General features: G+C 37.6%; 1 protein-coding gene across 1 annotated transcript in view; it reads left to right on the forward strand.

Annotated features, from left to right (window-relative positions):
• Positions 1-13,380, forward strand: part of ttc3 (tetratricopeptide repeat domain 3) — a 219,742-nt gene that overhangs the window by 113,699 nt on the left and 92,663 nt on the right. Inside the window, exon 17 of the mRNA XM_039744454.1 lies at positions 9,798-9,888. Coding sequence (XP_039600388.1) covers positions 9,798-9,888 — 91 coding nt within the window. The remainder of the gene's footprint in view (positions 1-9,797; positions 9,889-13,380) is intronic.

Consider the following 13,380-nt stretch of genomic DNA (forward strand, 5'->3'; position numbering starts at 1 on the left):
CTGCAAACCTGTACACATTTTTGCAGAGTTAAATTTTCCTCTCTCAACAATCTCTCTCTCAGATTTGGACTATTCGTGCCGCACACAATCCTGTCACGTATTAGAGAATCTTTTATGTCACCAAAATTACATGTGCTAGCAAGCATTTTCAGTTCAGTCACATACTTGTCGAATCCTTCATCAGTTCCTTGATTTCTCATAAAGAAACAATATCTCTCAACGGTTTCATTTAATTTTGGGTTGCAGTGTTGATTAAAAGCTTCTATTAATAACTTCACTGCCCTGCCCTCCGTTGATGAGCCCAGTAAGGTTTCACATAACTCTCTACCAGTTTCGCCTACCAGGTAGTAGAAAAGTTTTACTTTCGTACCTTCCGACGCCTCTGCCAAGGTCAGATCCAGATGCAGCTGAAATTCCTCTTTCCACGCCTTCCACGTCTTTGCCAGATTGTTTGAATCCAGCATCAATGTCGGCGGTGGTTTTAGTCCAAGTGTGCTATCCATCTTGTCAGACGAGGCTCTTATCAGCGCGTCAGGATTTGTATCTTCACTAGCACGTTATTATTTATTTAATTTATTTTTTCGGCGAACTTCGCGCTGCCCGACTAAGCACTAAAACAAGACACGTACGCAGTCAGGGAGAAAAGAAAAAAAATCTCGCCGCTGCCACCATGTTTCACTCTTGTTCATTCTCTAGAGCGAGTATATAAATAACTCAGACCACTACCATTATGTTTGTAACTCTGTTTACTGAACAGCCTGTTTTCTTCCTTAACAGTGCCACATACTAAAAAGTTCGTGCTACAACATGAGTCAAATAATAACATTGTTATAATGCTAATGTAATAAAATACACTGTCTTGTATAAAGACATCTTACAAATGCTATCAATAATAGTCGTATTATTCAAAGTAAGAATGCATTTATAAAGTACAATTATTAACACTAAATTTTAAGTAAAAGTATCGTTCTGTCCACTATGAAGATTTAAAGTTGTTTAACACGGTTATTAAAAATCTTGTTTAGGGAATCCCGTTAAAAAATGATACTCTAATAGAAAATGAAAATACTGTAAAGTACGTTTATAGACTCCACCATCCTCCAACTGGTGAGTCAAATGCAGGAAGTCGTGGACTTTAATTCGTTTGAATTTCAAGCCAGGCGGAAGTTGGTGGGATAAATGTTTTGTTTTGTTTTGTTTTTTTGGTTGATGTAACGATTATGGAAAAATTATCTTTAATTGTAATATACTCGATTTTAAGGAAACTGGTAGATGTACATGCGAGCATTGTCGTGTGTATTTTTTTAAAGATTCGAATTGTGACTTGGTAGTTTCGGTAATAATTTAATACCAGGTTACTCACACGTCGAATTCACTAAATGTATATAGCGTCTTGCTAAAATAACACCGATAATGAATTATATATTTAATATGCCATACAACATTACAGGTTTTTCTACTTTGTAAACGTTGAACTTATTCAGACTAAACCGATGCACCTCCTTCCAGTTTTAGTGAAAAAGTGAGTGTAACAAATGTTCTGATTCTAATCCTCAAACGTGACATTTGCAAGCAATATTCATTGCACATTTACCTTACTTTTCTCATGTTTACCCACGCTGTAGTGTTTGCTTGTTTACGTATAGAATGCTTCCTCTTTCGTTGCCGTATTTTGCTGATTCTGCCAGCCAATCAACGAGTCTATTTTATATCAGTGACTGCGGTCTTCGCCAATCAGCAGTTACCTTCTAGGTTTTCTCTTGCCCGCTTTTCAGAAAGCTACAGACTCAGAGCAAGATAGATGCTGGTGTATGTTGGAATGGGAGACTTTGTATGTCTTTGATAATAACTGGTTTTGTTCGTGAGGGAAGGAAGACAGCATAACTGTTAGGTGAAAGGAGGTATATCGGAAGCGCTTCATTAAAAACCACAGTGGATCAGTTAAATTCGCAAGTGCGAAAAAGTAGAAAAAAGGTAAGCAGTCACATATTCGCTATAATCGTGAAATGTCTCACAACACCCCATCCCCACCATTAAGTGATGATAGTTTTTTTTTATGTTATTTACAGTAAAATGTTCATTTTATATATATTGTAAGACTGCGGTAACCGGTCGCTATAGTGAGTATCCCTGCGGGCAGTGAAGTTCGAAAAGACTGTAATAGAAATACGGCCGAGGAATATCCGTTTACAGTTCACTTCTTGTTAATCGCTTTTCTTCGGGTAGGAGCAAGTTAGGGTTGTTATCAACCCAAAATTGGCGGCATCTCCACTGCTGTGCGTTGGCGAGCATCAGCGTACCCTGTGTTAGACCGGCGCCCCGTCCAGAGCTGGTTCCAGCCTTAAGCGAAGTAAAGGCTTTATCATTACCTTGCACTTAAAAAATGATGTTTGACAAATATGCTAATTATTTGAGTAAGATTAATTTTATATTGAGAAAAATATAAATTGTAGAGCACATAGGATCATTTTTATTGTTATGATTATTATATTTGTCTATTTTATGAAAGACAGTAGGTATGTGCTTCTATGTTGTCCGAGATATTTAAAAAAGGCAAAAACATTTTTATTAATGAAATAACAGTATTCAGGAAACGCGGTGGTAAATGCCACATTTAATTCAACTATCCAAATAAGTATTAGGTAAATCAACAAATCCTTTGTAAGAAGTCACAAATACTACACTCCTGACATGTCACAAAAGTAAACATGTGGTGTGTTTATGGAATTTGGATAGTGCAGGGACTAAATGTTTTGACCACTGCATGTTAAGCATGAAAGACTGCAGACCATATAAAAATAGTTAATGTGTGTGGCATAATAGTTCATTGTGAGATGTAATTTGTAGCTATGTATTTGCACATACAAGTTGCATTTAGTTACACATTAATAGTTCAACCCAGCAAACAACTATTTTGCATGGTAATTTTTTTTATATGAAATGAAAATTTTTAGTTTCAATTTAAGCTTCATCCATGATGTACCTCTTATCAAGCCCACTTACCGTTAGATTTGGTGGGATAAATGCATACTGGATTTAAAACGCTCTACTGTAAATTCCTTTCAGCATCACTGTGGGTTGGCACCCTGCCTGGGATTGGTTCCTGCCTTGTGCCCTGTGTTGGCTGGGATTGGCTCCAGCAGACCCCCGTGACCTTGTGTTCAATTCAGCGGGTTGGAAAATGGATGGATGGGTGGGTGTTGCAAATGATTAATTTAAGATAGTGAAGTGCAAACATATCCTGGTCTCTTGCACTGCACTACATATTGGGATAAATTTTGGGTCCAGCTATACAGTTTAAAAGACTGTGTTTGTTCATTTTCCAAAATCAATAGTTAAAATAGCATAATACTGTGAAATTATTACTTCATGCAGTCGCATATGACACAAGTCTCAGATGAGACCTACAGTCAGGTCCGTAAGTATTTACACAATGTCACAATTTTCATAGTTTTGGCTGTGTATGCCACCAAAGTGGATTTGAAATTAAGCAGTAATTATGCGATTGAAGAGTAGACTTTCAGCTTTAATTTAAGGAGTTTACCAAAAGTATTGTATGAGCGGTTTAGAAATGGCCGCCATTTTTATATATGCCCCACCCCCTATTTTCAGGGGCCCAGAAGTATTTGGACAAACTAACAATCATAAATATAGTTATCATTTTCAATATTTGGTTGAAAATCCTTTATAGTCAGTGACTGCCTGAAGTCAGGAACCCATGGCCATTTCGTGGTGCTGGCTTTCCACCCTGGTGATACTTTGCCAGGCGTTTTTTGCAACCGTCTTGCATCTTGTTCTTTGGGCTTTATGCTGTAATTTTGTCTTCAGCAAGTGAAATGCATGCATAGTTGGGTTGAGGTTAGTTGAATGACTTTTGAAGAATCTTCCACAATTTTGCATTGAAAAGCACTTGGTTTTCTTTTGCAGTGTGTTTTGGCTTGTCCTTCTGTACTGTGAAGCGTTGTCCTGTCAGTTTTGCATCGTTTGGCTGAATCTGAGGAGGTTGTGTCACTGTCCAAATCCTTAGGGACATAAGTGTAGGTGATGAAGCCCCATATCGTCGTTTATATAAATCTTAAGCTGTTCATACACCCCCCCCCCTCAGTTGGTAATAATAACTAATTCAAATTAACCTCTTCTCTCAGAAAAACAGATTATCTGGGGAAAAGCCCTGATAGTGATATTAAAATATGCACACTCCACACAAGACTGTGCCTGTTGTGGACTTTGAATTTTAGGGAGCCATGAGAAAACACCATCACTTTCTTGCAGTGAGATCTTAGAGGGCTTCATTGTTTTTTCTACTCTTTAATTATGGTGTACCGTATTAGTTTAAATTAGATATGCTGTTGCTCTTATTTAAATTAGACTGATGGGGTATACCTTTAAAATATGATGATGATGATCTGCAGTTGTAAGGCCTTGTAGCTAAATGCACTACATACGCCACATAACTGTTGTTTTAGTGCATATATTTTTTTAAATTTAAGAAAATCTGCATTTTATGATTGCAGTAAAATCTGGAATGTTTATGTTAATGAATTCTGTACTAAAATTATTTAAAATGGTTTAAGATGGATAAAGGTATTTACAATTGGCTCAAAATTAATTTTATGCCAGTGTAGAGAGTTGAAATTCAAGACTTTGTTTTCATATCTAACAGCTGTAGTAATGGTCCATGCAGTCATTTTTTTTTGAGTGTGTGTGATCAACTTCTTATTAAATAACATGACAGGATATAACAATAAGCAACCATACAACCCTTCCCTCCCTCTAACACCTTCTCCCAGCCCAAGCCAAGGGGCAAAATAAAAAGTAAAGAGTAAAATCGAGCTAAATAAAAATCAAGGTGTTACAAAGCAAGATTTACACAATTGACCAGCAGAAAACCAACTTTCAGTTTCATTTCTGGAAGCACCATTAATCTGTGCTGTAAACAACTCCATATTAAAGTTATTTGAAGGAGGACTGGCAGTTGTCAACAGTAAAGCATTCAGGTGCCTTCTAGCGGGAGGCAATAATTAATTTGTCTGCCTGGGTACCCAAACAAAATAATTTGTATTTAAGGGGCTTAAGCAGAATCTGTCTAAATGAAGAAAGAGTTAAGGCAACAGAGGAATGCTGCAAGAAAGAAAAGAAGACAGTAGGTGACAAATGTGTGTTCAAAAGAAAAAGACAGGAAGACAGTGCCAGAACATGTGGAGAAAAGTGGCAGGTAAACCAAGGGAACAAAATTGATAGAGAGGATCATCAATGAGGCCCCTCAGATGCCATTTACTTGGAGCATGATAAAGTCCGTGAATAATTTTGAACTGAGTGTGCTGATAATTTAGATTTCTAGAACAAAACCTTAAACTGGAGAAAACAGCATCCCATGAGAGAGGTATAGAGAGAAACATGTAGTAGTATCTTGAATGAAGCAGAGTTTGCAAATAAAGCATTGCAGAAGTTAATTGTATTTGACAAAGTAAAATTCTACTACAGGTGTGATGTTTGGAATATACAGTCATATGAAAAAGTTTGGGAACCCCTCTAAGCCTGCATAATAATTTACTGTACTTTCAACAAACAAGATAACAATGGTATGTCTTTCATTTCCTAGGAATATCTGAGTACTGGGGTGTTTTCCGAACAAAGATTTTTAGTGAAGCAGTATTTAATTGTATAAAATTAAATCACATGTGAAAAACTGCTGTGCAAAAAATTGGATTCCCTTGTAATTTTACTGATTTGAATGCATGTAACTGCTCAATACTGATAACTTGCAACACCAAATTGGTTGGATTAGATCATTAAGCCTGGTGTGTCTAATCATGAGTAAAGGTATTTAAGGTGGTCAGTTGCAAGTTGTGCTTCCCTTTGACTTTCCTCTGAAGAGTGACAGCATGGGATCCTCAAAGCAACTCTTAAAAGATCTGTAAACAAAGATTGTTCAGTCTCCTGGTCTAGGGGAAGGCTACAAAAAGCTATGTCAGGTTTAAACTGTCAGTTTCAACTATAAGGTATGTAATCAGGAAATGGAAGGCCGCAAGCACAGTTGCTGTTAAACCCAGGTCTGGCAGGCCAAGAAAAATAAAGGAGCAGCATATGTGCAAGATTGTGAGAACGGTTACAGATAACCCACAGATCACCTCCAAAGACCTGCAAGAACATCTTGCTGCAGATGGTGTATCTGTACATTGCGCAATTTGCACAAAGAGCACCTGTATAACAGGGTGATGAGAAAGAAGCCCTTTCTGCACTCATGCCACAAACCGAGTCGCTTGTTGTATGCAAATGCTCATTTAGACAAGCCAGATTAATTTTGGAACAAAGTGCTTTGGACTGATGAAACAAAAATTGAGTTATTTGGTTGTAACAAAAAGGTAATGGATGTTCCATCATGCTGTGTGGCTAGTTCAAGTACTGTGGGCCATGTTAAAGTCGAGGGTCGTATGAATTAAACCCAGTATCAACAAATTCATCAGGATAATGTTCAAGCATCAGTCACAAAGTTGATGTTACACAGGGGCTGGATATTCCAACAAGACAATGACCCAAAACATTGTTCGAAATCTACAAAGACATTCATGCAGAGGGAGAAGTACAATGTTTTGGAATGGGTGTCACAGTTCACTGACTTGAATATCATCGAAAATCTATGGGATGATTTGAAGCAGGCTGTCCATGCTCGGCAGCCATCAAATATAACTGAACCGCAGGGATTTTTTATGGAAGAATGGTCAAAAATACCTCCATCCAGAATCCAGACACTCATCAAAGACTATAGAGGCTGTTATATTTGCAAAAGGAGACTCAACTAAGTATTGATGTATTATCTCTGTTGGAGTGCTCAAATTTTATGCACCTGACTTAATTTTGTTATGATGCATATTGCATATTTTCTGTTAGTCCAATAAACTTAATGTCACTGCTGAAATACTACTGTTTCCATAAGGCTTGTCATATATTAAAAGGAAGTTGCTACTTTGAAAGCTCAGCCAATGATAAACAAAAATCCAAAGAATTAAGAGGGGTTCCCAAACTTTTTCATGACTATGTTTAAAAATACAAACATTACTTTATTAAATAAATGTACCTTAATATTGTATATTGAAATTTTAGGGTTTTGGCTTGACACACGATATGGAGCTTGAGTAAGTGCAAAGATTTTTCTGTGTGGCATTAGAGATCACATAACATTATAAAACTTGCTTAATCCAGTTAAGTGTTATAGGGAGCTGGAATCTGTTCCGACAACACTGGGTACAAGGAGGAAACTAGACCTGGACAGAATAACAGTCCCTCACAATAGATACTCGTGCGCAAATCCACACATGTTTCATTCATTGGCTTCTATCAAAACATCCTGGGCTTCCATAAACACTTCAGCAGTGCCACAGGCACGCAGTAATTCATGCAAAAAGAGCCACGACCAAGAAGTGAGTGTGTATATGGACATACTTTTCAGTAGGCCAACATTTCTGTATTAAAAATCTTTTTTTATTGGTCTTATGAAATATTCTAATTTTCAGAGATACTGAATTTTGGGTTTTCATTGCCATAATTGGCAAATGAAACGAAATAAATGCTTGAAATATATCACTCTGTGTCATGAATCTATATAATGGGAGTTTCACTTTTTGAATTGAATTACTGAAATAAAAAAACTTTCCGATGATATTCTAATTTATTGAGATGCACCTGTAAATATATGATTTTCCAGCTCTCTAAATGTAGAATCCTTAGATTTAACTAGGTGGCTTTGCCCTCCCCGACTCTGAGCGCTATGCGCCTTTGTGAAGAGCGGGATTGAATGCAGCCCAAGGAAATGTGGTCGCTCCTCCGAAACCCATCTTTATTGGTGATACAATGGGAATCAAATAACAGTTGTTGTTTATTTATTTATTTATTTATTTATTTTAACCTCCTCTTTGCTCGATCAGCTGTTGGCTTGCTGCTGCATGATCTGCATTTCGTGTGGCGGTTTGAACGTTTTAAATTCAATGCCTTGTCTCTTAAACACTATTTGATCTCTCTTTTTTTTTTTTATTCTCATATTTTTGAAACTTTCAAATGTTCGTATCTTCCATTATTTCTAACCTGCTCTGCATTTGTATCATTGGACTTGCTTCCAAAGGTTGTAAGTATAACGTGACATGCCTGTCTCTCTCTTCAAAAGATCATGTCTTGTCCAAAGGTTTTTTTTTAATAATATTGCTTTCATGATGAAATGTGTTAAACCATGTATGTTACAATTTAGAGATAATTTGTTAACTTAAATAATGAATACTGTCAATAAGTACACATGTGGGGCGGCACAGTTGTGGAGTGGTAGTGCTGCTGCTTTGCAGGGAATCGCATCCCCGGTGTTCCCTACCTGGAGTTTGCATGTTTTCCAGGTAGGTTTCCACAGTGTGCTCCGTTTCCTTCCAAAGACTTTACGGTTTGGGGATTTGGTAATACTAAATTGACACTTGTGTGTGTGTGTGTGTGTGTGTGTGTGTGTGTGTGTGTGTGTGCTTGTATTCACCTTCCAATGAGCTGGATCGACAGATGTAATCGTTCAACATCTATCCTTTTCAGAGATATTGTGGCAAGGTGTCCTTGGGATTTAGTGGATCTTTCAGGCAATTCACAACACACTGAAGCCAACATTTTTCTCACTGTGATGGTATCTCGCACTACCATCTGGTGGGATCTTCTAGATTTCTGTAAAGTATGCGCACATGTGTAAACAGTACAATCCTTGCATGGCAATGGCATCCACTGGAGCATGCGTCGCGTGAAGTATAAACCCGGCCTTAGTGGGGCACCCTCTAAATAATACATTGATAAGTTGCCACTTGGGTCTGTTAATCGTGTGAGAGAAATGACAAAAGTTTTCATCTATTTTCTGTATTGATTTAAATATATTTTGCAAAGAAAATAAATGTATGTAAAATATATAATCTGTCAAACACAAATGAAAATCTTAAGTTAACTGTGCATCTTTTTGAGAGTCTGCAATGAAAGTTGTTTAATGAATACAAGTGAATTGGTCTTCAGTGGCCAGAAAGCTCCACAAGCAAACACAAATCTGTTATCGCTGTTGCACGTCAAGATTTTCAAGAAGTTTTCCTTGTTTAAAAACAACATCAGAGTCTAAGGAATGAAAGAAAGTTTAATTCAAACACAATTAAAATGGTACTTTAATGATTGTTATGCTGGTGTTGTGTATTGTATTTTTCATTCATACATATTTAAATTATTGCTTTTTTATGTGTGAAATATTCTAATTATTATTACTGGTTGAAGTGGCAGCCCTGTATGGAATATTCCAGTGTTCTTGTTCCATAGTTTTCTCTCTTCTATATATGCTCCGTTTTCTGTAAAATTTCCTTAAAACTATTTCAATGAATACCATGTTAATTAGAGCATCATTCCTTCAGAGCTATCTGTGCTAACTGAGCGCCTTTCAAAAAATGAAAGCATTGTTTTTCATTTGGAGCTGTGAGAAGCTATAACAGATGTTTTTAAAAAAAAAAAATGTTTTTTTTTTTTTATTTATTATTATTCTTCTAATAGCATGTAGACCAGTTGATCTCACTGCACAGACAAAACTGCTATATAATCTGTATAAGGCTGTTTGACCTTAAAAATTGTTTTACTTTATGGACCTAGTGAAATTTTTCTTTTATACCTTAAGTATCATTAAATCCATTTAAAGCTTTAATAGGAAAGAAATGTGCTTTTGCAAACAACTTGCTTAGTTCAGACTAAAAGTAAACAGCCATTTAATTTTAATTGTTTTGTTTTTTTCTGTTACCTATATATAGAGCCATTCCAGCTATGCACAATTCCTCAAGCCCACAGAAAAGACAGGAAAAAATGAAAGTAAAGGGGGCCTCCCACCATCCTGTAGAAAAGGTAAAAAAACCCAAACTTTTAAGTATTTAATTTTCCCATGTTGCATAAATAATAGACCTACTTTTGTCAAAAGTAATTTTACTTTTCATAGGTAATTAGGGGTTTTCTTTTCCTTAAATATGATAACATTATTTGTCATAGTTTTTTAATTTCTCTGTTAAGCCTTTAGTTTGTTTATGGCTATGTAAGGAACAGCAGTAAATTTGCGTGCTGGTAAAAGGGACAGCACATGATTTTTGTTGTCCAGGCCATTCAAATCTAGATATTCCTTTATATTTATGTTATTACTTACATGGATTGAAAATGGTTATTATTTTTAGGTGGTAGTAGGCAGTTTGGAGCAGTGGTTAGGGCTTTGGACTTGCAAACCCTGAGGTTGTGGGTTCAAATCCTGCTACTGACACTGTGTGACCCTGAGCAAGTCACTTGACCTGCCTGTGCTCCAATTGGAAAGCCAAAGTAAATTTTGCCAATTATATCATATTGTAAGTCCCCTTGGATAAAGGTGTCAGCCTAATAAGTAAATGTAAATGTATGAGTTGTGTTGGTTCCCTTTGACAAAACAGCAAGAAAAGGTAGAAAAATAGTAATTTACTAGTAACTGCAGTAATAAATTCAAATTATAAGGCAGAATGTCAATATACTGATATTTGATAATACAGAGAATAAACTGAAATGAAGACCACTATAACAATAAATATACTATTTGTACTGTAGAAGACACTGTTAGAAAAATCAGGAAATGTCTGTAGATCAATTGTGAATCTTTTATTTAAAGTGTCTGAGGTGATGTCAGTGTATAAGAAAGTTTGAGCATTGGCCAGGTCAACAGAAGGGACCTGTTCTGAGACCATTGATTTTAGTGATAGTAATGGATATGAATCTCAGGGAAGTACATAAAGGATTGTCATGAGAGTTCTTGTATACCGATGATCTCCTATTGATAGCCAGACGTTAAGATGAAGGGGCAGATGTTGCTGGGGAGGTAGATATATGACCATTTTGAGCAAAACTCTAGCTATTGCAGATTGTAAGAGATGGATTCATAGATTATGTAGTGGTGTCTGCAGGTGGCTCATTGAATTTACTTATAGAAAGTGTATAACATGGGTGCAGTATGCTGATGTAAGAAATGTAAATTTAAATATAAGCAGTGAAGTTCTGGAGGAAGTAGGGAGGTTCTGCTACATAGGTGAAGTTGAGTACAGATTGAGGTTCAAACACAGCAGTTACAGAAGGAACTTTTATGATCTGTCTGGCATTCTGACTTCTAAAAAAATCTCTTGCGCATTAAAGTTTATAAAAACTTTGTGAAGATTATTATGCTCTATAGCAGTGTTTTTCAACCATTGTGCACCGTGAGAGATACCCAGGCGTGCCATGGAAATAATAGTGTAGCCGATTTACAGTGCCTCCGGAAAGTATTCACAGCGCATCACTTTTTCCACATTTTGTTATGTTACAGCCTTATTGCAAAATGGATTAAATTAATTTTTTTCCTCCGAATTCTACACACAACACCCCATAATGACAACGTGAAAAAAGTTTTCTTGAGGTTTTTTCAAATTTATTAAAAATAAAAAAAGTATTCACAGCTTTTGCTCAATACATTGTCGATGCACTTTTGGCAGCAATTACAGCCTCAAGTCTTTTTGAATATGATGCCACAAGCTTGGCACACCTATCCTTGGCCAGTTTCACCAATTCCTCTTTGCAGTACCTCTCAAGCTCCATCAGGTTGGATAGAAAGCATCGGTGCACAGCCATTTTAAGATCTCTCCAGAGATGTTCAATCAGATTCAATTCTGGGCTCTGGCTGGGCCACTCAAGGACATTCACAGAGTTGTCCTGAAGCCACTCCTTTGATATCTTGGCTGTGTGCTTAGGGTCGTTGTCCTGCTGAAAGATGAACCTTCATTCCAGTCTCAAGAGCGCTCTGGAGCAGGTTTTCATCCAGGATGTCTCTGTACATTGCTGCAGTCATCTTTCCCTTTATCCTGACTAGTCCCCCAGTTCCTGCCACTGAAAAACATCCCCCCACAGCATGATGCTGCTACCACCATGCTTCACTGTAGGGATGGTATTGGCTTGGTGATGAGCGGTGCCTGGATTCCTCCAAACGTGACGCCTGTCATTCACACACAAGAATTCAATCTTTGTCTCATCCGACCAGAGAATTTTGTTTCTCATGGTCTGAGAGTCCTTCACGTGCCTTTTGGCAAACTCCAGGCGGGCTCCCATGTGCCTTTTACTAAGGAGTGGCTTCTGTCTGGCCACTCTACTATACAGGCCTGATTGGTGGATTGTTGCAGAGATGATTGTCCTTCTGGAAGGTTCTCCTCTCTCCACAGAGGACCTCTGGAGCTCTGACAGAACGATCATCGGGTTCTTGGTCACCTCCCTGACTAAGGCCTTCTCCCCCAATCGCTCAGTTTAGATGGCCGGCCAGCTCTAGGAAGAGTCCTGGTGGTTTCGAACTTCTTCCACTTACGGATGATGGAGGCCACTGTGCTCATTGGGACCTTCAAAGCAGCAGAAATTTTTCTGTAACCTTCCCCAGATTTGTGCCTCGAGACAATCCTGTCTCAGAGGTCTACAGACAATTCCTTTAACTTTTATGCTTGTTTTGTGCTCTGACATGAACTGTCAAATGTGGGACCTTATATAGACAGGTGTATGCCTTTCCAAATCACGTCCAATCAACTGAATTTACCACAGATGGACTCCAATTAAGTTGCAGAAACATCTCAAGGATGATCAGGGGAAAGGCTGTGAATACTTATGTACATGTGATTTCTCAGTTTTTTTTTATTTTTAATAAATTTGTAAAATCCTCAAGTAAACTTTTTTCACGTTGTCATTATGGGGTGTTGTGTGTAGAATTCTGAGGAAAAAATGAATTTAATCCATTCTCGAATAAGGCTATAACATAACAAAATGTGGAAAAAGTGATGCGCTATGAATACTTTCCGGATGCACTGTATGTCTGAACCTGAGAGGGACAAGCTTCGCAGATGGTTACGACCTGTCTGAGGAGGACAAGTCTACCTGGAAGAGCTAATATGAAAGCAGCTCTGTGATTGTTGTGTTGCAGACACAGCACTTTGAGTACTTCAAACACGTCTGCCCTGGGTGTGTGGTAGCTAGCGAGCCTAATAGGGCTAATGGATAGTGGGCATATTTGTTGCCTCTGAGGCAGAAGGGTGAAGCTGCTTGAAAATGCCACCAAAGTGCACACTAAATACAGTGTCTGTGAATGCTGATCCCTTTTTTTTTTTTTTTTAAACCAGCTTCTCCGGTAGTCCCGCCCCTTCAGTCATTTGAGCACATGTGTGAAATATAATGTGTTTGTGGTTAGTAAGATAGCAGTGTGTCTTGGGATGATTTAGGTTATAAAAAGTAACTACAGAAAAAAGTTTGGGGAAACTGCTCTACAGGAGTGGGATATGGCCAATAAAAGTGGAACATGATGCAAAACTTTAAAGATAGGAG

Source organism: Polypterus senegalus, chromosome 2 (genome assembly GCF_016835505.1).
Source record: "Polypterus senegalus isolate Bchr_013 chromosome 2, ASM1683550v1, whole genome shotgun sequence".
Classification (NCBI taxonomy): domain Eukaryota; kingdom Metazoa; phylum Chordata; class Cladistia; order Polypteriformes; family Polypteridae; genus Polypterus; species Polypterus senegalus.